This window comes from Ylistrum balloti, unplaced genomic scaffold (genome assembly GCF_031769215.1).
Source record: "Ylistrum balloti isolate Yb309-2 unplaced genomic scaffold, AGI_CSIRO_Ybal_v1 Utg370186, whole genome shotgun sequence".
Lineage (NCBI taxonomy): Eukaryota > Metazoa > Mollusca > Bivalvia > Pectinida > Pectinidae > Ylistrum > Ylistrum balloti.
The window spans coordinates 65,580-92,289 of NW_026782169.1; the positions used below are offsets into that span (position 1 = coordinate 65,580).

At 36.5% G+C, this 26,710-nt stretch overlaps 1 protein-coding gene across 1 annotated transcript in view; it reads right to left on the reverse strand.

Annotated features, from left to right (window-relative positions):
* The window catches only part of LOC132551202 (uncharacterized), a 39,101-nt gene extending 14,035 nt beyond the window's left edge, over positions 1-25,066 (reverse strand). The window contains exon 1 of the mRNA XM_060215313.1: positions 24,302-25,066. Coding sequence (XP_060071296.1) covers positions 24,302-25,066 — 765 coding nt within the window. The remainder of the gene's footprint in view (positions 1-24,301) is intronic.
* Positions 25,067-26,710: the final 1,644 nt, after the last annotated feature.

The following is a 26,710-nucleotide window of genomic DNA, read 5'->3' on the forward strand; positions in this document are numbered from 1 at the left end:
TCCACAATCCAAGTAAGTAATGTCACGTTTTCACGATATATACCGAATGTCTAATGTCTCGGCGCTTTGGAATTATCAAAGGTATTTGAATTACAGAATAATAGAAAAAAGACTGCATTTATACGTCTGGGACGGTAACAATGATCGAATATTTATAATTCATACCAATTTATTGTATAGAGTAAACACAAAAGCGATGACCTACACATGCCCTGTGTTGAAGTATGACTAAGTGCAACTATTGTCGAAATCGATTGCTCTTTGAAAGTGCTAACAAGACCTGTTTGACAACAGCATAGATAATCTATTGCTGACATATTTCATGTAAATATTGCCCCTATAGAGCCCCATAAATATGCAAAATATGACTATTTTATGATCAACTGCTGATAGGCACTGTATACTGCTCGCAATAATACTGCAGAAAGTCTTTTAACATTATGAGGTAAACGTCGAGGGCGCCTATACGACTGAATTAGCCTTCGAATTGGTGATCTAAAAGACTCGACATTGTGAGGTCATGCCTTCGCATTGCCCCTGATTACCTCAGGAGAACGAGGATTTCCATCTCTATCCATGAAGTTAGTGTCCGATTAAATCGGCGTTAAGCCAAACCCCAAGTATGATATGTTACAGGAAGTGTAGTTTTGTGTTGGAAACATTTCCAACCCGTGTATCGATTTCGTAGGCCCAGTATTCCTAGTATATTCATTTACAAGCTGTTACAACCATGCCCTCGCTCACATTTGCTTATGTATAGTCCCATCAGGCCACGATGTGTCGAAGCCACGGACGTTATTGTATAAGCAGTTGTTTAATTTCTAACACCCGGTCAGCTTGACAACGAGGCATTCAATTACAAAAACGAAATTTATACAACAAGCATAGCATTGGGCAGTAAGTTTAATATGGATATATTTTTATTTCTACAACTTTAGTATATCTGAAAAGTGTTAAAAATCTTAAAATGAAATACTTTTTTAAAAACTTTCTCAAGGAATCTAGCAATATCCCTACATGTCACATTGCCTTGTGGAAGATTGCGTAAAACTTCATTATTAAAACTTGTAAACAATGTACATATTCCTGTCTGTGATTTCGATAAAAGCACAGCCTGCTATTGGGAATATCATTAAATACAGGTGAATAGCACTTTTCAGTGTTAATTAATTACATCATACAGCTGCCTCGACCTTTTAGAACTTGTCCGATATCTAGGAATTAATCTGGAAAATCAAGTTTTGATTAATATGATGGTTCTTTGATAAAAACACACAAAAAACATGCCCCTCTCTGGCGAACGTTCAACACTGGTATAGCAGTTTCAATCAGGAAGTGGTGGCATAAAGACTGTTTTACGTCATGTACGGTATATTTGTTTGCATCTACATCAGATGTGAAGCCTGGGAAGGTGTACTCCTATTGAGTGGCTTTAAGGCTGCAAGTGGCAGTCAACTTTTAGCCCGAGAGGTTCACAGTAACATACCGCTCGTTCGAATGGTGACATTGTTCAGAACATACACATGTACTAGACGTTCTAATGAAATTATCGATATTTCAAGGGCATAAAGTTATTAAAAGTTTGAGATATTACACCTAGTCATCGCTTTCCGTCAACTATGATTTTCACCAGGCAACGTCTTGGTTTTAACATTTTAGACAAGTAGCGTCACTATTGAGTCCTAGAAGAACGGAATAGCTGTATGTCAATGTTTCTTGTTCACAATTTGTATTGAAAGGGACTATTTCCTTGTATGTCTTTTCTACATGCCATTTATTGCGATAATTGTTCCAATGATTAGTTCCAACTCCTTGATTTTGTACGTATTCCAATGTATCTCCAAACTTGATCCTCTTGTTTTGATAAAACACGCCCACCATTTTACGATATAATTAGCACAGTTATGGTCATACATAATCGGATCATTTCGTGCTTTTTGTCACGTCATTTCTAGTTGGCTTAGTAGTGATTAATACCAAAAATAGAACCTCCTTTGGTCACTTCATGTAATCTCTATCCAAAGTTCTAATCATCGTGACAGGATATGTCCTACTGATATGAAAGCTTATTGAGCGAGTGACTTCTATACCAAGTCAATTTACCAGGCTTAAACCGTATTGAAGGTTTCGTGAAATCGTCCTGTACCAGGCTTAAAACGTATTGAATGTTCTGTGGAATCGTCATGTACCAGGCTTAACCCGTATTGAATCTTTCGTGGAATCGTCCTGTTCCAGGCTTAACCCGTATTGAATCTTTCGTGGAATCGTCCTCTTCCAGGCTTAACCCGCATTGAATATAAGGAGGTAACTTTATCAAAAACCTGTTTTTGAGGATCAAAATAAGGACATAAACTAGAATAATGTCTTGGCAGAATTTCTGAACTCTTCTAAAAGAGACTTGCCATCAACTACCCAATAATGACAAATACTGTGTAAGGTATATATGATTATAGTTGATTTAATTGTATGTGTCCTACTGGTAAATTTCATCAATTATGCTAGGTTTTCATGGAAGAGGCGGGTTTCACGGAAGACCTGCCAGCAGGATACATGATAACATTAAGAAATTACAATTATTTGTATTAACATAACCGACAATATTGTTAAGGGTCCTGTTACATTGCAACAGCAAATACATCTTATACGACGGAACAGATCCAGTAAATGGAACGGACGAAATATTGAATGGTCAGAAAGAGCGTGCTGCCATCAGACTACAGTTTGACTCGAAGCAGTTATGATATGATAAATTGAGACCGGTATGAGTCAAACTGCAATGGGGCGATGGTATAATTACATTTATTACATTTTTTGCCTTGAAATACTAGGTTTTGTGGTATAATTACAGGTGCAGTGAAACAATTTTTTATATTTTCTTTGACTAGTTCGATCACAGCATCTGCAGTGATAACATCAATTTCCCAGAGTGCATTGCGGACGTTAGGAACGACAACTCTGCTACAGAATGCTTAAGGACGTGAATGGTAAAAACTTTGGGCGTGCTTAAATTTGATAATTTTTTTTCTGAAATTTTAATAGTAAGATACAGAAATATGTAGTTTACTTTTTAAACGTTTTTCTTATTCAAATCATCACCATGCCTGACAAAAGTTGTGGTGGTCCGTTTCTATAGCATTCACGAGCTATGAATGCCGAGGCTGAATGAGAATGTATAAGAAAAATATTTGATGTTTGTCGTTATAACTCATTAAATTCAGCATCTTACATATATGCCTATCAAAAATATATATAAAAAGGAAAAATCAATCATTTCCAGCAAGATGGTTTTCGTCAAAAATTTTGAGTATGAAATATCGTGGCTGTTCGCGGCAGAGAAGTCCAAACTAAGTTTCAGACGCTTGTTAGTATACCGACCAATCAATATAACTGTATAACTCACATTGTTCTACTACTTGTAACTGATAAGTCCCATCTGCATTATTTATGGACTATATTTGTCTGTTGGGGATTTTCCAATACGTAATGTGACTAACACGGCTAGGCACGCGCTATTGTTCCAATGATGTTATATTACACGTCATTGTATATTTCGTTCCAATTTTAATAGTCATAACTTACAAACATGTCAACGAGTGTAAACTGACTGATAAATCACACGGAAGTAGCAGTTGTATTATTCTGATCATAAATCATTTCATTTTAAAGGCTCAAATTTTCGCGGCTTTACCGACAATTTAAAAATGAAAGCGAAAAATTTTCACTAAAATTATGTACCGGACTATAATTTTCACTATCATTTTTATTTTCATTATTTCAAAATTCTTCTTTTTCGAATTTGTTCCATCTTTAAATGCGAATGAAAGCCTTGAAAGTAATGCAGTCACACTGTACATAAATAGTGATATACATCTTACATAGTCCTTTAGATACCGTGAAATCGTCCTTTGATTTATTTTCCCAGTTTATATAGAATTCATAGGATTTTTCTATAATAATCATTCTCCATCGATTTCCGTTTATGTGCGGTAATCGAAAATTGTGTTAATAAAGTTATCACAGCATGAACCAATTTTTATAAAGAATACGGTTCGATTAAATCCATATATTAAATGTGTTGGTGCCTTTTTGCAAATTTACGACTTAGAAACTGCTTGAGTCTCATGAAAGGGTTATATTTGTTATGTAAATCCAAGGAGATGTACGGTTTTACATAATATTTGTAGTGACTATTGTATAAATAAAGAAAGGCTACAAACTTCTAAACAAATTCGCTGTGAAGCCCGGACATTACGCTGAGATTTAGCCAGGTATTTATAATGTGAAACAAAGACTTGTTTCATCTGTGGAAAAATTCCAAAGACACACCAATGTCTGGATCAACCTTCTAACAACTCTTCATCTTCTGTGCAAATTTACACAGAGTTGAGAAATTAACTAAACCAGGTATGATACCATCTGTGAACATATCTCACTGTTAATATTATCTATTCTACAGATAATTGACCGACAAGCTGTGTCGAGGAGGCACGTGTCATATAATCGAACGTTTCCTAGAATAATTATCACACTCGTATTATACCATATCTGTAGTTTGTAGATGTAAATGTTACTGGCAAAAGCATTAATTTTCGTGGTTGGTATATTTTTGTTGATTTCGTGAGTATTCATAATCCACGAATTCATAAGTTCACGAATAATATAATATTAAAATTTGACATGAATTGACGGTACAAGTGGAGACCAAGAGGACTAGTTATCCATATCATTAGGAACCAATGATTTTTTTCTCTTGCTAAACCACGAAATTTGGGACCCTTGAAAAGATCTTATATTACAATAAATCTAAGGATATAGAACAAAATCGTCTTTTTTCTAATTTCACATAATGCCAAGAAAAATGACTCCTCAAATTTATGTGCTCCTTGCTGAATATTATTAAACAAAAAAGTTGAAAATCAATTAAAACGTCATATGATATCCAGACATGCTAAAAAGGAATGCTCCCATGACAAATATGATAAAAAATAATTTCATACATATTCATACATATTACAAAAACAGATGTTTGGTAACATGTTGAACTCATTAATTCTAGCAATCTACGTCTAAAGGATCATTGATCCAATCAAACCTGCATACTACCTATCGACAAACATTCATTAATAAAATATTATTACAGTCGACTTGCTCAAGGCATTTTTGCGTCAAAATCTCGACAAAGCGGTATATGTAAGAGATGATACAAGAAAGGGTGCTATCCTTAGCCCATTGACTATGAAACTTTGTCTCACCGAAAAAGTTGCATTATCAAACGTTGACAAGCCAAGCATAGTGAGATCCCGAACAGTGATTTAGAATTCAGAAATACAGAAAAAGTATGCAATGAAAATTGTACAAAAGACTCACAATTGAAAAGCACCATTCAATACTAATTTATATTAAATAAAGTTGAACAAAACAATTAATCAGACATCATCCTACAGCTGTTTCATCCTCCTAGGAGTCGTCAGTGATGTTAACAGTTTAAATGTGTAGACTAAGTTCATCCAGTTTGGTTTTTTCTTCGAACAACTGCAGCTAACCATCTGAGCACCTTCAGATTATTGACTAGAGAAAGATATCAGGAAGTGATACCACCTCTAATACTGAAAAAACCTATGATCATAGATACCATTTGTGTATAATTAGCTAACAATGCTTTCTTCAGAGTGTTTGAGACCTGTGATTATTTTTAAGGATTTCGTAGAGATTTTGTAAAATTTGACAGTGACTAAACGATTTGCCGGAAACGGTGACGGCTAGAGGGTTTTCCGGAAAGAAGTAAAATGATTACTTTAACCACAGAAGTCAATTACGTAACAAAAATAAAAATGCGGCGATATTAGGAGAGCTTGCAGGTTTACATCACCGGCAAATTGAAACAGATAACAGCCACACAGGAAAACTGAGAGTAGAAACACGAGCGGCTACTTAGGAATAACAGCGGAAAACACCAGACTGACATGAAACTTCTTCTGTTGTGATAGCGTATTGAAGTTTGCAATACCCCAACAAGTGATTTTTAACAAAGAATTTAAAAAAATTGTTTGAACACAAAACAGATCGATACATCTCGTCAAATTTTCAGACTGATCATATTTTTAAAAAGTAAACTTGCTATGATTCAAAACAATCGTACAGAAAAAATATTCCACTGGAGAAAACTCCATGTGCTAAAAAACTTCTTCGCTGCTTATCATTTTTCAGTATATGGAGTCCCTTCCGAGTTTTACAAGAAGATATTAGCCAACATAGTGACAAACTAGACAAAGAAGAAAAACCAAGATGCCAGCATTATTATAATCCAAACTCACATTCAATAAAACTAGGGCAACATATGAAAAAAGAGACTCGTGAAAAAGAAAAAGGATATTAAGACCAGGTGTTCCGGAAAAGTAAGCGTCTTCGGCTTCATCGACGACATGCTATGTAAATCTTGGCAAATCCAAGTAGGTAATGTCACGTTGTCAAATGAGAACAAGGTATACAACAACGGAACCAATAGGCAAACTATCGAGCATCGCATCAAACACGTCCAGTCCAATAGAATATTTCTCAAAGAGACAAGCGTAAAACTTTCCCATAATTTCCAACAACCTGCATCATTTGAAACCCTGTGTCAGTTGACGACTTCTTATAACTATAATGAACTGTAAAGAAAATTTGAACAGCACGGTCGATGAAAATATCTACGTACATTGAAACTCAAAGCTTTGTGGGGACGTTAAGCTTCACGAAAGCAATGCACAGTTGAAAAGACCAAAATGACATGTAAATACTTACTTGTCTCGTATAGTCACCCTGATCTCCTTGATACCTCTAATGTTACCTTAGTGTATCAAAAAGTTTCTGCTTATTTACCAACCAGCAAACAACATTACACAATGTACCAAAAACCTTAATCTCTAACTACCTACCAACGAACAACAATATACAATGTACCAATCTCTACCTACCAACAAACAACAATATACAATGTACCAAAGACCTTAATCACTAACTACCTACCAACAAACAACAATATACAATGTACCAAAAACCTTAATCTCTAACTACCTACCAACAAACAACAATATACAATGTACCAAAAACCTTAATCTCTAACTACCTACCAACAAACAACAATATACAATGTACCAAAAACCTTAATCTCTAACTACCTACCAACAAACAACAATATACAATGTACCAAAAACCTTAATCACTAACTACCTACCAACAAACAACAATATACAATGTACCAAAAACCTTAATCTCTAACTACCTACCAACAAACAACAATATACAATGTACCAAAAACCTTAATCACTAACTACCTACCAACAACAACAACATACAATATACCAAAAACCTTAATCACTAACTACCTACCAACAAACAACAATATACAATGTACCAAAAACCTTAATCACTAACTACCTACCAACAACAACAACATACAATATACCAAAAACCTTAATCACTAACTACCTACCAACAACAACAACATACAATATACCAAAAACCTTAATCTCTAACTACCTACCAACGAACAATATACAATGTACCAAAAACCTTACTGACAAAACAGTCATGTTGTCATTATGAACCAACGTTAATGTCTATGGAAAATCGAACTGAGATCCCCTGATTTGATATAAAATCATTTTTGAAGGGAAGGTCATTCCCTACTAGTTCGGTCAAGGATGAACTTCGGTGATTTCTTCCGGTGTCCTTCATGATCGTTTTTTGGCCCAAATGGGAAATATGTTTGGTTCTGACATATCTTTGAAACAAAGAAAAGAAAAAATATGTAAACAAACGAAAAAGAAAATACAAAGTTTCGATAGTGTGACTATAACATAAAAGATTCGATCAATCATCTTGACACATTTATAAACTCGTCACTTTTTTTTTTTTTTTTTGTTTAAGTAAACATCGATTTTTCTGATTACAAACATCGACCTGAAAGCTATTACTGCTGCGCATTGAAGCTCGGCACCAAATGGGAGCCGACTAGGCGCCGTGGAAATGATATCAATCCCATAAAAACATACCGTAGTGAAAGTTTTATAAATGGAATATCGATTTTCTTATTATTTCAATATTTCAAATGTTCATTTGTGCAACCGATTTTATGGCTGTCAATATGAAAAAATTGAGTGTTATCTTTTTTAAATGGATGAATAAAAACAAAATGAGCAGGGGCTCTCCCTGATAGACCCATACTCGTCCTTTTCCCCAATCTAAATCAGCTGTTCAGGGGTTAATCTATTACCGGGTATCTTGTGCATCAGGTTTTTTAAAATTCAAAAGTGGTCAACTGTGATATTTGACCTTTAACCTTGAACGATGACCATCAACACCTACTCAAGTATACACCTTTTGTGGTGATGCTGTGGTGTGAATACAAGCTAAATCTCTCGATGGGGTCAGGAGATATAATTGAACGCAATACACAAAGGGACGCAAGCACGAACGCACAGACAATATGATCAATATGTACCCTCTAACAAAAGTTGAGGTCATGAGAAATACGAAATACATAATGGACGACGGAGGTACAATAGCAGGACTTCTCTTTCATCACATTTAAAAACCGGAATCAATTGAAAGCGAGTGTACTACAGATCAATGGAGCTTCATTTTGCCGGGACGACCTTCTAAATTTGATAGCCTAACAAGAGAACATTACAGACAAAGCGACAGTCCCTAGTAGAGAGATGTTCAATTGATTCTGACAAAAGCCTTTTGTGCTTTCAGCGTTAGCGTTTTCTAAGAATCTATCAAAGATATATAAACGATACTCTACTCACTGATGGAACTCTTTTTTAACCACTTCCCTAATGGTACATTTTACCAAATCCCATTAGAATTCAGTAGTATTCCCGAATCTTGCAATCTTATCATGTCCTGCTTTTGCTAAATCCTCATATTTCACAAGCACACTTTCTCCCTGTAGGCAATCTAGCTCATTTGCAAACAATAAATTATATTGTTTGGCGTTCGGGGCTTATCGTGTAACGACTGGAATACTGTTTTTTTTTTTTTCTTTTTCTACATACCTTTTGTGTATATTCGAGTCTTTGTCTGTAGGGTTCAAATCTGGGTTGTTCGAAGTGGGCAATAAATTATCGTCTTTTTGTCGCGAAACCTCTTTAAACGGAATAGCCATAACATTTATAGCTGTATGATGTCGTTTAATTATTGCTTTTTATTAATCTTATTCTAAAAGGCGCTGTTCTGTTGTTTCTTTTGTACAATATTATACATGTGCAAATATTTTTTTTTATTTTAGCTGAATTTACAAATTGAAAAGTAGAATAATAGGAAGATCTATAAGATAGACGTCATATCATATTTGGACACAGATATAACCATGTGAGAACGTCTTTCACTTTCCATTTACGAGTCAATTTTTCGGCAATGGAAAGTGTGTTATGCTTCGAAATTCAAATGCGTTAATGAAAGAGCTTTTTTCTTTGGCGGTTCAAATAGATATGTTTGGATCGAAACTCCTTTGTGTTTAGACATGTGCAAAACTTCATCAAAGATTTAGAAGGATGTTTGATGTTGATGTGTCTACTTCATTCATGGTAAAGACTAGTTCAGTATTACTATGTAACTGTAATGTTTGATGGGAGGAGGCTTTGATAAGTCCAAATAACACCATCCCAGATCAAATTAATATTGGCAATACAATAGTAAAAGAAAACACAGCTAACATCCCATTGAGTTTACGATGGTATCAGTCAACAGTGCCCTTAATGAAATAATATACTGCAAAGTTGTCTTTTTTGTAGGGTTTTAATTTTCCTTACTTTGTTTTTGTCACGCATTGTATAAAAGATATACCCTGAAATTGATATTAATCAAGAGATCTGTAGTCCGTTGATATCTCCCGCTAAAAGCATTTGATGATACCGCGAAATTTTCATCCACTGAGAAAAAACCCTTAGAGTAAATAAAGCCCCGATGAATGAAAAATGACATTTCTCAAACGATAAAATGAATGTTTTGTGATTTATCCATTTAGATTGCATTTACTTATTCCACATTACAATATTACAGAAGCGATTCCTTGAGACAAACAATCAAATGACTTATATTCATATTTAGGAGTTCATTCTACAACTTGTCTCAGTAATCAGGGATTTTTTCTGTCAATCTCTTCAAACAAGGAATCCTGAAGGTTTCCTTTGGGAATGGATGTCAGTAAAACTTTGTCTATCTCCATAAGCCATAAACATAGCTCTAAACAATAATGGTCCATAACCTACATGATTAATGTATAACTCGTACAAATTTTATATCCAAATCGATTTATACCTGTATCTGGCAATGTCTGCATATCATTGAGGAAGGGTACACTGTAAACTTCTGGGATAAAGATTACACCAAAACAGGTGGCACAACAAGTGTAAACTCATGATATTGGTGTAAAGTTACACCAAGAAAGGAGGCAGTTGTGGTGCCACCTTTTTTGGTGTAACCTTCTTCTAAGTATAGTTGCAAATCTTCATAAGATTACAGATTAACATGCAGACCTTAGTATATAAAACGACTGCACACTGTGCACAGACAAATTACACACAAAGGTACAGATTTCTAGATTGATAGCGCATCGTTCAGTTGCATTACGACCTCTATCAGAGCAAATCTGTCTGAATTCTGAATGAACTTTTGGAAATCCTTGTGAGCATGCCTTGAATTACTTCATGTCCTCGATAGAATATGCACTAACGTAGTCTGATTTGAAAATTATTTTAAAACCATTTATTGTACGGATTTTTTAAAAATCTTTTTTTTTTCAATTTTCGGACTTTTCTTCCTTGCCTTGAAACAGCAAGAAAAAAAATGAAAATAAAAGCCCTCGAAAATATAATCATCTACAGTATATTTCGTGACCAGCAGTGTAGCTCTACAAGTAAAACTGCAATGGACAGGAAACTGATAAAGGCCCTTAACTCTAATGTCCAATAGTGTTATCCTGCTGATATAAGTTGTACCTAAATGTCCTGCTGCGCTCCCATAAGAGATCAATTATTGAGTACAGGTCCCATAAATATATCACAGACATTGTACTGTTTTCACGTTTATAGTTTACACGACGGAATAAAACTGAAAGCTTGTTCATAGCATTGAGCTAGTATGGGTCCCAGATGGCAGACTTGATTTAATTAATGTCCGGAGGCACTAATTTGAAGATTCCTTTTACTGTGCCTTTCGACGAGGTCACAAATGAATGTTGCCTTTTTTGGACTTGAACTTGCGCAAATATGCTTTTCCTCCGCCCGAGACTTGTTTCTGCAAGTGGTTTATGCTTATTGCACATGACTAGCTCATGTCTACTTTCAGGTAAACAATTTTTTTATTTCCTAGCTTTCCTTCCGGTTTGGATGAGTTCCACCATTTCAGTAGCAACAAACACTTAACAAGTAATCTCGTGATCGACAAAGCCTGGAGCAGTCTGAATGAATATTACTAATGAATGGTCCTTGGCGAAATGCTTGTCGAAAGCTTCTCCTTGCCTAAGGGTCGCTTCATTTATTGTAAAGAGAATTTACTAATATCTTTTCAATGATTAAGACTTTTACAAAGACATTGACAACAATCGAGGCACATCTTCTAACGAACCGTAATTCAATATCAGCTGTACGAACGAAATGATCTTTCTAAGCCACATAGAAACATCCATGTAGGATCAACCTGTTGGCATCTGACTTATATACTTTAATGTAAACTGTCTAAAATTTTGGGTCACGTTGCAAATATATCATTGTATGCGTTATCACAAAGATCTTCAGTCTTTCGGGAATATTCCGATCGGCCCCAACAAGACATGTTGATATTGGCTTTCTGACAACAGGACGGGGAATTCTTGTCGAAGACTTGTATGCATAAGGATCAATTGAGAGTCCCCATTTTCAGTTTAAATTTAATATTTCACATAGAGACAAACAAATTTATTTATTTTGACGAAATATTTAAGATTTTATTTACATTTTTTACTATTTGTTTACTTTCTAACATTAGGGACCTTAGCATCAGTGACGGAGTAACAAGACGAATCAGCGGGAGGGTGTAGTTCTTTAGCTATACCGTTTTTTACTCTTTCTATGAGACGTTTCAATCTATAGTTTATACAAAGCAAGCTTGGGCTACATTCCACTTGCAATACATTCCCGCTTTGGAAATACTACCATTTTTACTTGTTAAACAATGATGCAGTTTAATTCATTGTTTGGATCGAATGTATCTAACTAAACTTTAATCAAAATGTGATATTTACTATTTGTTCAATTTCTATAATCTTCTATTTTTTCCATCCATCCAAAAATATCTAAATTGGAGCAAAATCGAAATTTAAAGATACTTAAGATTAATATTTGCATACAAAATTTCAAATATTTTTTTTTAAATCCTGGAAGAGGATGTGGATAGAGTCGTGGTAATGACACCTGTCTTTTGCAGGCGCGTCAATATTTAACAGTTTATTTAATAACACGACATAATACTTGCCAATACAACATGCTGGTTATGACGTCAGAACTTTACACATGCTCGTCCTGACGAATAAGTCAATAATTTCAGCCGATCACCTATTTATTGTCTATTTATTCTGTCTTTATCCTAAGTATACAATGTAGGCGGTGACAGCTGTTATCATTTAGTCATAAATTTTGTTGTCGTTGTCCAGTGGAACACAGATTTACATGTACTGTATAGATATATCATACGTATCGTCGTCAACGCGTTGGTTTGCCCTTGTAGTTGTTGTTGTTGTTGTACTTGTTGTTGTCGTCGTTGTTGTTGTTGTTGTTGTCGTTGTTGTTAATATTGTTGTTGTTGTTGTTGTCGTTGTTGTTGTTGTTGTTGTTGTTGTTGTTGTTGTTGTTGTTGTTGTTGTTGTTGTTGTTGTTGTTGTTGTTGTTGTTGTTGTTGTTTTTAAACTATATTTATTTTACCAATTATTTCCGATTCTGTTAACATGTTGGTCTTTTCTTGTTTATTTTTAGAACATTTTTATTCGACCCATGATGATGAATAACACCATGAAACCTCAATATTCATTTTGTTTCTGCATAAAGAGTAAAGAGTTCTCTGGATTCAGGCAGTGGAAGTGTAAGGCTTCAGTTTGTAGGGTGATAAAAGGGAGTGACGAAATTCTTAAAAATGCGAATGGTATGGGAAAATAGAAAAGTCTTTCAGTAAAAGATCTTTGTATCGTTGACGGAGTGATTCACGTGAACCCTTTTGGGGTCTGTGTTACCACAAAGGATCGTTTAGAATAAAGAAAAACATCCCTATCGGGCAACGATTTATCTCCGATCGGGTCGTAATAATTAACATAATCAACGATTATAGGTTTTTAGGTCTGTTGACTGAAGATCAAAAGCGGATGAGCATCTTTGCGGAAGCGAAGCCAGTAAAGAACGCCATTTTTCTTGTTTAAGTTCGTAAATGACGTTGAAAGTAGTTTCCTGTGTATTATGTCATCAAATTTGACATTAGAGTTAAATCCCAACCCAATGAAATTGCTTGTTACAAATCAGATCATTAATACTAGACACAGATACTAAACTGGATTAGTCTTAAAGTCTGAAATGCGATAGATATGATCACTCATGTATATCACGCGATGATTATTGTATTCAGGCGGTTCAAAATACTATTCAGCACGTGCTTCAAACTTTTTTGTTTTGTGACATGACGACAGTTTCCGTTCAGGTTTTATATCCCTCATTCTTGGATTTTACCCTTTTTAGGTCCTAAGCATCACTGACGAGTCATACAGGGATAAAACAGATGTATGAAGCAGTTTATTTCATTGTTTCAATCTAATGTGTTAAACTCTGCGTTTACATGAAATGGTGCTGTTCAGTTGTGTGTCTTCTGTATAAACTTCTAATCAGTTATTACATAAGCCTTGACTTCAAAGCTGACCGCGTTATAGTGTAATCTTTGAACACAAGAGCAAGAAAATATCAACATAATCATAATCTAAACTCAAATTCGATAAAACAACCCAATAGCCAAGATACAAAAACTTGCCCCAGATGAGTTGATGTTTATACACGTGCGTATGTCAAATATGACGAGAAGCTTTCAAGGGACGAAACCACCAGAGCGCTAACAATGATTTTCTTAAAAAAATAATCACAGTAATCGGTACCTCGATTCAACAATCCTGAAACTAGAGGTTGTCAAAGATAATTTGATGCTTTAAATTTAAGTGTGTGAAATTTGACGAGGATCCTTCAAGAAATGAAGCCGCGAGAGCAGAGACGATTTTCTTAAAAAAAATTATTAAAAAGTGACCTTGGCCTTGACCCTGGCCTTGACCCAAACCCGTGAAACTCAAACTTGTCCAAGATGTTTTGATGCTTAATGAGTGAGTGAAAATTTGATGAGAATCCCCTAAAGAACGAAGCTGCCAGAGCGCTGCCAATCTTTCAGAGACGCAGGAGAGGACTAGTAAAAAATATGTAGTCTGTGTTTGTGCATGTGACCGTGAGAAAGGGCATATATCACTCGAGGAGATATGATATCTTGTTTACTTATTATTCTTATAGTTGCATTAAAAAGTGCCTACGAATTGCCGGCAGCCGATTCCTACTTTGGCAGAAATATCGATACATGCATGTGCAAGCTTAAGTGTGCGCCAACATGTGCATCTCCTTATAAGCGAGATTAGTCATACCGAAGCGGCGAGAAGACTGATTGCCATCTGCTGGTCTATATAAAAGTGCTGGCTGTGCTAGTAAAATCCTTTCACACAATATACACTGAGTTTAAGGGTTAAAGTTATACAATATTTTAAATGTGTTCCTGGTATAATGAGGACGAATCTAATAAATATACTGTTTATTTCCAGAGTTTATCTCCTCGCGACAGAAGTACAGTGTAACAGGAAGCTTTTAATTCTGCAAGGCAAAAATTGATCATTAAATTATAAAAACGAAAAGGAAAAAGATTGAAAATCTCCGAAAACGAGACAACTTTCAAATGTTAACAACATGGGCGTGATCAATCGAGCTATATGTCTGTCGAGCAGAATTGTGTTTCCGGTACGCGCAAATCATACATCGACCATGTCATGCAAGCGGCGATTTTGTAGCTATCGAAGACTTACAAATATTGCTCTCTTCAATATCATTCAATTTAAACTAAAGCAGAAAAGAAGCACGATTGTGCGGAGAACAGGGGTTGGGAGGGGTGGGGGTAGGGGGGGGGGCAAATAAATCAACTTCTACGATATACATTGCTGAATTTCAAATGTTCGCTTGGAAAGACACATTTGTAAATTACCTAGGTCTGGAATAGTGTCCCACATTTTTCTACTCTTAGATCAGGACACAGCAGGCCATTGACCGGACCTGCATTTGTCGCCAATGTTTTTTCGTTAAACGTGAAATGCCCTAAGTGGTAGTGTAATCAATATTCCAGTTTTACCGCCACACAACTCTGAAGTTATTGTGTACTTCGATATATGACCATCATCCTTAGATATGTGTGACCTATTTCGCCTAACGACACTAAACTATAGACCGTAGCCATTCTGCTAAACACTTTCTAACAAAGATTGTATTATTTTTATATCGTAATTATTCTGCTAAGTGACCCTGTGTCAAGATTCTGTATCTCATATTCTATTCTATCTCATAAGTCACCAGTTAGTCAGATTTAAAAATATGTTCCTATATCAAATATTAGCTCTTTGCAAACATGATGTCAATTGCAACAGATACTGTCTAGTAGAGTGACAAAAGCTCGGAGCCATACGCCACCCCCATGAACCACAAGCATGCTGAATGATTCATGGGAAAATGAATGCCGCGCTTATAATAGTCTACTTATTTTTTTCTGCTGTTTGTATTGGTCATCGAGTTTATACGTGTGTGAACGCATGATGACAGGGCACGTGGCATAATTACATCTTAAACGAGAATCAATGAAAAACGGATAAACCAAGCGTGTTTTATTGCCACTTATCTGATGAAATTTCCACAGATTTGTTAATTAGCGACATTTGTAGTAATGTAACGTTTCTGAAATAATCTTTTTTATTTGTCATTGTTATTATAAAATTGGAAATGAAACGTGTTCATACTGACCAAATATTAATATATCTGGAGATGTACCTACCCATGTCCCTTAGAAAAATGCGTGTGATGTTAAAGTAGAAAGTCACGGGGGTCTTTTTTTACCTTAAACGAAAAAGAGCTCCAACTACTTCGTTTTTATCGTACGTTCCGTTTAATGTTTATATTTGTTAAAGACTATATATCAGATACAAGAAACACATCAAAATGTATTAGAGCTGGATATGTTTTCTACAGGCCAATTGTAGAAAACTCATAGTGATGGTTCAATACATCAAGGAATCTAAAGGCAGCGAGACAAACTCAATATTAGAAGTATTTCGACGAAAGCTTTTATTAATCGTAAAAAAATTGAAGAGTGATAGCTCGAATATTGTTGGAATTCCAGACAGAAATGTCTAAGCATTTCCTGGATTCAGCTGATGGGAGTTCAAACCCCAATTTCAGCTACAAAAACTTGTCAGATTTCTGCAAAACATTCAGAAGATCATATCTTCAGGAATAGCTGGTTGACGTTTTGCTTATAAACGAGATATACACGTGTCTGGCAGGTGCGTATTATCACGTAAGGCCCATATTTCCGGGCGTCACCCGTGTCTAGAAAGCAGTATAACCCCGCAACAGAGGAAACGCATGCACGTGTCAGGTGAAATGAGCATTGTGTGCGTGCTATCCAAATAAACTGCTGTTTTTTTTTTTTTTTTTCGATGGCTTCAATTACTCTTGTGACACAGACTGTAGATGGTTAAATACAGGATAGAAGTCGGGGAGATGTACGGCACCGTACACAGAGGGAATTACCGGCGAGGTTTTACATACAGTTTATTGGGCACTGAACTTTTATGTAAGTCAATCAATGATAACCAATCTATCCCAGCATGTACAACAACACGAGTTTGATGGCGACCTGTATCACTTTCCCTGTCAATATATTTACTTCATTGAGTTTCGATTCAGATTTTTTTTCTTTTCTCTTTTATTTTTCACGTGATATATTGACGCATGACTTAACAATCGCTAAAGGTCACACAATATATATAAGCACGCAACGTGTAAACCGATGTTTATCGCGGGATTAAGAACAGTATCAACAATTGTGCGGTATTTAAATATTCAGTTTCTAAATTCTTAGGTAATTTGTTTTTCCTGTATAATTATACTTTCATGTTATCAAGATAAACTGTTCCGGTAGAATGGCTGTCTGTTTCGTGATTAACCTGTTTGTAATAGCATTTTATCAGACTCTCACAACAACACAGTTTTATATTACCTCAGCGTCACGAGTGTTTCCCTAAATATAATTTCGGTCTTAGTTTTAAAAGAAAAAAATGTTCAATAATGTATGTACATGTATTTAGTAAGAAATGAAAACGACATGTAAAATATATCACAAAATGTCTTCTTAGAAAAGGTAACTGTCATTTCCTTTGAGGACGTGAAGTCGGTTGCATATCGAAGACACACCTTTAGAAAAGATACAGGGAAGCAAAACAATGAAATTAAACTGCACAATACAGCTGATTCGTCCTTCTAGTTCCTGTCAGGGACGCTAAGGGCCTAAATGATAAATCTAGCTAAGGGGCGACTCAGGAGGATCCAATGTTATCGAAAGAAAAATCATATCGAACGCATCTTTTGGTAGAGCATAGCCCGTATCGAACGCATCTTTTAGTAGATCATAGTGCGTATCGAACGTATCTTTGGATAGTTCATAGAGTGTATCGGACGCATCTTTTGGTAGATCATTTATGCGTATCGGACGCATCTTTTGGTAGATCATTTATGCGTATCGAACGCATCTTTGGATTTCATAGTGCGTATCGAACGTATCTTTGGATAGTTCATAGAGCGTATCGGACGCATCTTTTGATAGATCATTTATGCGTATCGGACGCATCTTTTGGTAGATCATTTATGCGTATCGAACGCATCTTTGGATAGCTCATAGCGAACACTGAATGCATCTTTGGTTAGATCAAAGCGCGTATCGAACGCATCTTTCAGTAGATCATTGTGCTTATCGAACGCACCTTTAGATAGCACATAGTGCGTATCGAACGCATTTTTTGTATAGCATAGTGCGTATCGAACGCATCTTTTGGCAAATCATAATACGCTAGTGCGTATCGAACGCATCTCTGAATATCGGGATGAATTATAATACACATAGAACGCAGCTTTGTTTAAGTTGTTTGAACATAATCCTGCTTCCCTGGACTCTTGTCCTGCTTCATGTGTACATGTACAAGGGTAATCTCCTTGTAAATCACAAGAAATGTACACCGTATGCTGTCGTAAAATATGTATTTTTCCATTTATCAAGCTTTTCCAGAAAGGAGTAAATCACGGTCATCTGTCTCAGAAATGGTTGCATTGCAAGAGTTTAATTGATCAAGATTGAGATGAATTTCGCAAAAGACATCGATTTTCAACATACATAGAATTTCATCAACTAACCGGCAGTTTTTCACTCTAACACAGATAATCAACATTTTAATATACAGGAAGTTTTGTTCTATCACCAGATTAACCTTATTTTACAATTAAGAGTACATGTGGGTGATTACATGATTTGTAAAACTGGAATGTTTTGTTTTCCAGTATGAACTGTGCAAACCGTTTTTATTACATCCTTTTATAAAATGTTTCCTTAGGAAGACTTTAAAGTTAATCAACATTTGAACGACAGCTGGATTAATTGTTCAACACGAGTTTTTGCTGACAGTAAACTTATCGATTACGGGGGCATCATAAAATGTGTTTCAGTGATGAAAACATCTTCTAGGCTACTCGATTTGCATCCGCCGGCGCACTTCATCCCTACACTCATTCATCATCGTATATCTTTCAGATCCGGAAGTAGCGTTAAAAGCGAGTATTTTTTTATTTCAATGCTTAAGTCCCTTCGGTGTATCTCAGAAATGTCAAAAGTGGTGTAAGACGTCGTATCAATATCTTATTTTGAGAAAAATAAATAGCAAACAGCGCGTTCAATGTTCTCGTTAATATCAAGGTATGTTTGCACGACATGTTTCCGTGCAAAGATGCCATCGTTGTCCACTTTATCTATCTAGATCTCCCGGTGTTATTCTGCATATATATCGACAGCCGGCATGTGCAGATGACAGGAATGCAATTCCGTTTCACCACGCAAAACAGAAGTTGTTTATTTTCTTAATCTATGTTATTATCCAATCTATTTCTACAAGGTTATGCATACATTTCAGTCTTTTCTTTTTTTTTTTAATTCAATACGCTTCCGGTGATAAACAGGATAATGTTTTTTTCATATTTCCGTATTGCATTTCTGTTATTTTACAGGTTTTTTTTTTTATTTATATTTGGCTGGTTTTTCCGAAAACGTGTTGGTCTTCAGAAATTTTAAAGTATGCAAATACAGTTTCCGAGGAATATTTTAACATTCGTTAATTCCTTTTGTCTGATTATTTCTGAATTTAATCACGATCAAACATCCAAGCGAACTTAAGACTTTCTATCATGATTATGAGACTAGGCCGCAAGGACCTGAGACGGTATTCAATAAAAATTACACTTTTTCATAGTATTCGATTTTATATCTAAACCTAGTCTAAACAAGTCAATATATGTCCACATGCACATAGCATGTTCTCGGGTATATGTGGACTTGACATCGACAATGTGACGTCAATTACTATTTTCTAGCGTTTTGTTGTTTACTTGCTGTGTTTCTCGGTCTGTGTCTATCGACATGTTCATGTTTAAGCCGAGACTCCTTATCCTTAAAATATTTAGTGGTTAACTGACATTGAACAACTTCTGGGAGGACCGTCATATGCTATCCAAAGCAATGTGAATAAAATGTTATACACAAGGACACAACCGCGAAAAGGCAGGATAAGATTTTATTTTGCTAAGAACAATGGCCGCTTCTAGCAATTTTCACATGACGTATCGATGTCTGATGTTTTATTGACTACTCTATCACCTCCTCCACAAGTATCTTAATACGTTTACTAACAGGGCATTCACGCGTGGCATTATGGGTAAAATAGGGACGTTAACATCACTGGTAATGAAAAATATAGAAAAGTTATCTAATAACAGCATTCTATGGTGGAATATCCGACAGTATCCGACGATGTCACATTCTTACAAAAAAGTTATGGTAAAATTTGAAATCGATGGCACAGTGATATCATCAAATTTAAAACGAATCAGAAAATTATTTCGCGTGCCATATAACGATCTTGTTGCTTTTCCGGAAGTTCCCTCAATAATATATGGATTATTTTTAAATTTGTTTTTCCGGGGAAATTTTCGAAGGCGTCAAGTGTACATATATCGATGAAAATCCTTTCAGTTAAATATGAAATAAAAATATGTACATATAGATAATGGTTATTTCAAAAGGAAGTCTAAGAGTGTACACATATATTTTGTCGAATCGGATTTGAACAGCACAGAATTATTGATGAAATGACATTTTTGTGTGCTGACTGTTGGATTCAAAACCAACAACTCGCTCTGTGCTGATCTGATCCATTGCAAGAAGACAAATATTGAAATTTACAGTTTTTGCTTTGCTTAGCTCACATGAAATGTAAAATAAACGTTGGTAAACTGACAAATGAGCGACATTCATATATAGCATGATAAAACGGCATTACCTCTAGAGTGTCAGGGATTTAATTAGTACCATCAGATAAAAACCTGTCAGTTTCCGCAAGATGTGTCAGATGATAAATCCATAAAATCCTTACAAAATGGGTGTACTTTTTTGCTCAAACATTGTGAAATAATGTTCCGATATCTAGAATTAATGAGAAGATTGCGATAAAGTTATCGAAATTACATCACCAGGAATTTTCGGTTTTGGGTAATTATAAAGCATTTCTGCGGGATACAGAAGAAAGTCATTATTATTATCTGTCGTTCCCCGATTTTCGTGATGAATTTGTTTCTACAGTAAATATACTGTCTAGAAGTAAAAACATCACTACGTACAATTAACATGTTTTGAGCAAAAATATTGGTTCTTGAAGTTTTATCACGACAATGTGAATTTTTTATCGTGAATTACTTATCGTAAAAGTTCGTGTTCGCAGAATATCTATTATTCATATGAAAACAAGAACAAAGGAAGAAATTGCAGGAAAGAAATTGTAAGAATGAAAGATGAGGAAATAAACAAATACACGTGAACCTAAAGAGTCACCTGACTAAAAGTCTTATCTATTACATGACAACAAAAGAGGAAGCGGGAACTATTGTCAAACAATTATGAGTGGTAAGGGTAACAAAAATCTTCATTTCTTCATTTCAGTTTTTCAACATTTAAACAAATTTTATCTCAATGCAGACAATGGTACCAGTGGGACAAGAGAAGACAATTAAAACGTGATATTCAAAATGGCGGCCATATTGGAATTCTGACTGACCTGGAAAATGATAACATATGGTCAAGTCGATCTAAGGATCATTTCAGGCAAGCTTGAGCTTAATTCCGCAAGTAGAAAAGAATCCGGAAATATGATAATTATGACGCACGGCGGACGGCGGACGACGGACGACGGACGGCGGACGCGCACGAAAACGAACGAAATGCAATGATTGTCATCTTGATATTTTCAGTCAGCTGACCTAAAATTCTTTATTTCAGGTTGATACAACGGAAAATATTCGATATTTTTATAAGCTGTTTTGAAAAAAAAAATTCGTGGTAATTAGTGAGCCATTGAAGTACCATATAAATTAAGATTTGCAATTCGGAGTTGACAATAAATATATTATCAAAATTCAACGTTTTACTCTGTGTCAGTAATATTAAGACACCATTATATTAGAAAAGTGAAAAAATCAATCTATTAAAATTCTTAAACCGATTCTAAACAGACCACAATAAAATCCCATCACACTGTTTAATTGTGTTTTGTGCAATATGAACTCATGCAATTATGACACACACAATACATGTCTTTTTAAGATAAACCTGAAAAGGTGAAAGCGCTAGACAACAGTTTGTCTTATTTTTTAATTTCTATATTTTGCACTTTCACGTGACTTTTTAATAAACTTTGCATCTTTGCTCAATATTTTAGTGTAGTATGATACAGGCGGTATCTCTTTATGAAAGCAAATGGCAGCACACTACGAAATAGAACTAACCCTAGACGAGACAAGTGGAGAGTGCTGTCCGAGTTCAACACGCCTCAAAACACGATCCTTGATAACGACTTCCTGTGATTTGTCTGTCCCGCCTGACCGATTGTTACTGTAGTCAATGAAAGTTGCCAATTATCTATATTGAAAGATAGATTTAGGTTCGCGTGCGGTTTACCGGCGCCATGTTGGTCAGTAACCGGAAGTGACTAAAGTAAAATGTCGGAAAGTATGTGGCGAAAATAGCAGCTAAGGGTATGTCTGATACAAATTGAGTATGGACATAAATGTCTAAACCAGACTAACTAACTCGTACACTTGACATTTTCTAGATTAATTCCGAAAGGCATCACATATATTCAGTTGCGAAGAAAAAAATTAAAAAGCATTTTATTAGTCTGTCGAGGGCGAAAGTGCGAAAACGTAATGTGTTCTTGTGTCTAAACAAGAAGGTGTGAGGGAGTGAGGACACGATGACAGAGATGAACAAAACGAATATTTGCTCTGTCATTGTTTTTCGCTCGCTTCCTTGCTTCCTCGTCATGATGTTTTCCCTTTTTCACTACGGCGTTTTCGTGTTTTCGCAACTACGTTTTTGCTTTCTCTCCTACCTCGTTGACCTGTTTTCGATCCCTCTCTACCTCGCTATCGAGATTTTGTCCCTTCTCTACCTCGCTATCGTGAATTTGTCCCCTCTCTACCTCGCTATCGTGATTTTGCCCCCTCTCTACCTCGCTATCGAGATTTTTTCCCCTCTCTACCTCGCTATCGTGATTTTACCCCCTCTCTACCTCACTATCGTGAATTTGTCCCCTCTCTACCTCGCTATCGAGATTTTTTCCCCTCTCTACCTCGCTATCGAGATTTTTTCCCCTCTCTACCTCGCTATCGTGATTTTGCCCCCTCTCTACCTCACTATCGTGAATTTGTCCCCTCTCTACCTCGCTATCGTGATTTTACCCCCTCTCTACCTCACTATCGTGAATTTGTCCCCTCTCTACCTCGCTATCGAGATTTTTTCCCCTCTCTACCTCGCTATCGAGATTTTTTCCCCTCTCTACCTCGCTATCGTGATTTTGCCCCCTCTCTACCTCACTATCGTGAATTTGTCCCCTCTCTACCTCGCTATCGTGATTTTGCCCCCTCTCTACCTCACTATCGTGAATTTGTCCCCTCTCTACCTCGCTATCGAGATTTTTTCCCCTCTCTACCTCGCTATCGAGATTTTTCCCCTCTCTACCTCGCTTTCGTGATTTTGCTCCCTCTCTACCTCGCTTTCGTGATTCTTGCTTTCTCTCTACCTCGTTATCCTGTTTTCGCCCCCTCTTTACCTCGCTATCGTGAATTTGCTCCCTCTCTACCTTGCTATCGAGATTTTGCTTTCTTTGCTTTCTCTCAACCTCGTCATCCTGTTTTCGCCCCCTCTTTACCTCGCTATCGTGAATTTGCCCCCTCTCTACCTTGCTATCGAGATTTTGCTTTCTTTGCTTTCTCTCAACCTCGTCATCCTGTTTTCGCTCCCTCTTTAGCTCGCTATCGTGATTTTGCCCCCTCTCTACCTCGCTATCGAGATTTTGTCCCCTCTCAACCTCGTTTTCGTTTTTTTGTTTTTTTTTCTACCTCGCTATCGTGAATTTGTCCCCTTCCTTCCTCACTGTCGTGATTTTTTCCCCTCTTTACCTCACTATCGCAATTTTGTCCCCTCTCTACCTCGCTATCGTGAATTTGTCCCCTCTGTACCTCGCTATCGTGAATTTGCCCCCTCTCTACCTCGCTATCGTGATTTTGCCCCTCTCTACCTCGTTATCGTGTTTTCTCTCCCTCATTTCTTTGTTATCGTGTTTTCCCTGCTATCCTCCCTTCCTATATCGCTTCTTAGCATTTAGATCGATAACAAGAAGGGATAATAGTTGATATTTAATCTACGCGACACATCAAAATTTAACAACTATAGTTTTTTTATATCACATGAGCTGGTATTTGTTCGGCTTTGCCCTTTTGCGTGTTTCTTTGTTTCATTATTAACCACCATGACATTAGGATGTATGTGTAGAACAAGGATGTGGTATACTTACGGCGTACGGTATGTGACTGACCAGTCCACTGCAGAGAATCCAGACAAGCACCAGGCGACAAACGTCCCAGGCAAACGTCAGCTGGTGGTACCGTTCGTGTATCGTATAAGTACCAGCCCCAGGGACACCAGATCTTTTCTTGGGGAGATAAAACCTCCCAGCACCATATTTCACTAAAGCAACACGTCTGACGTACTTCAACAAAACTGTCGCGTCACACACACAAATTATTGAGAACACAACACAAGCAAACACAAGCACTCCTATTACAACCGCCATCCCTTCGCCAAGATCGCTGCTGAGAAAGTAGCATTTTCCGTCCGAATGGAATGACTGTGGGACGGCCCCTATTATTGGCAACAGCCCCAGCACCGCCGATAGACCCCATACTGTCGGGACGACCCCTTTTATAATTGACGTAAATCGTATCCTTTTCCCTTTTGCCGAATATTTCATAATTGCCGACCACAAGACGGACAGGCACAGTGTAGTAAGAACCTGCGAAACTCTTAAGCTGATAAACGCCCAAACATAAAATTGGCACAGACTATCCGGCCACTTGTTTCCTGTCATTTCCACAATTGCTGGAACAGCCGGAAGCAGGAGGCCATTGATAGACATCGCAACAGCGTATGAGAGAAATAGAATATCTGATCCGTGATGAAACGGCGTGTAATGTAAAATGACAACAGCGGTTATGATACCAATTATGCCAGCAAGGGGAGATAATACTAGCCACAGAACGTTGGTCACAAATTTAGACATCGTTGCGACATGCTCGCCACAAACACGATTTCCCCTTTGACATTTACTCTCCGCTAACGCTACTTTATCTTGCCACACATAGATACCATCTTGTCGTTCGCGGAAGGACGCTAATGGTACCCTTGATTAATCCTCTGCTATGAATAAAACATCACTCTGAACTTCCGGTGAAGACGGTTGAACACATCCATGCGACTATCAAACAGATTTTGTGTATTACTCCGCACACAAGGAAATGCCTCCGCTACGTGTACATATATTTGCTGTTCTTCTGATGACTGACTAAAATCTCGAGATGCGATGGACTTCATTTCCTGGGAATTCTACAATCTCAGATAGAATTCCGATATAATGCTTAGGAGGTTTAACAGACAATAAACATTTGTACGTAGCTATCCAATTTGATGGTCTTTTTACTGGAAAATGTGAACACATTGCCTGGTACGGCTGACAGGATGTTCTCTCTGTTAAGACCTGAAAATATTAAATGTAATCTTAAAAGTGTTAACGACTCGAAAGACTAATTAGTACAATAATTCTGCGCTGATGATTCGCCGTCTTAAAATACATACTTATGTGATTGTATCAACAACACACTATTGTGTTTACATTATAATTGTAAATAATAAACAATATCAGTTAGACCTCTGTCCCTCATAAGTTCTCCTGTGCTATAAAGTGCATTTAATCTTACATGTACTTGGTATAATTGATGATGTGGCAATTGGTAACCTATCCCAGATCCTACACGTTCAAACAACAAAACTGACAATAACAACGATGACTTATTCATGCGCCTATTTTCAACATGGCGTCTTTCAGTAGAGTCACAAAACAATCACCTGATATTTTGATAAGAAGTTTGAAAACCCCGAAAAAGCAAGCTGAACTCATTGAAAAAACTGCGTATTTGTTCTCCTTTCTCCACTTGATCTCGTGATCGTGACCAGGTTTATATATTGCCTTAACTAAAGGCTGTGTTTGATAACATCTGTCTTGAAGCACGTGGTCCATCCGCCATTGTTGGTAATCAATTATTAAAAACGGCTCGTACCTACACTGCCGGGCAATAAAAAGCCGAACAAATATCTCTCTCATAGGTAACATCAACGTGTCATAAGTAAATGTAATCAATGCAAATCGATCAGCCCCATAAAGGTCAAAGGTCAACTATACATACACGTGGTTGTGTTGATCTACAGTCACGTTTAAATGACTTTTCAACCTACTGTTGTGAATTGTATATTTATACACAAAGACCTGTATGTTTAATTTTAAATGATTTCTAAATATATTAAGCAATTTTTTCTTGGTTGAAGTACCTGTAAAATCAACAAACCGCGGATTTAAAGATAATTTCGGGTGTATGATATCATCAAACGGATTATCTGAACCGAACAATGAGTCACTGAAGCACGGATAATTAGTGTGGGACATTAAGCATTACGCCAGTAGCCAGTAGCCATCGGGTTCTTGTGTGGCCACTGAAATCAATTGTACTCACGCGACATGTACGTTTCATTCAATCAAGGATTTTCTTTTTAATCGAAATTCTCTTTTTTTCCCCTGCGACCACACACGTCTAACTTTCCATTTCTTCTTCTTTCTTGTCTAAATTTTACTGTCCTATTTAGCCGGTAACAT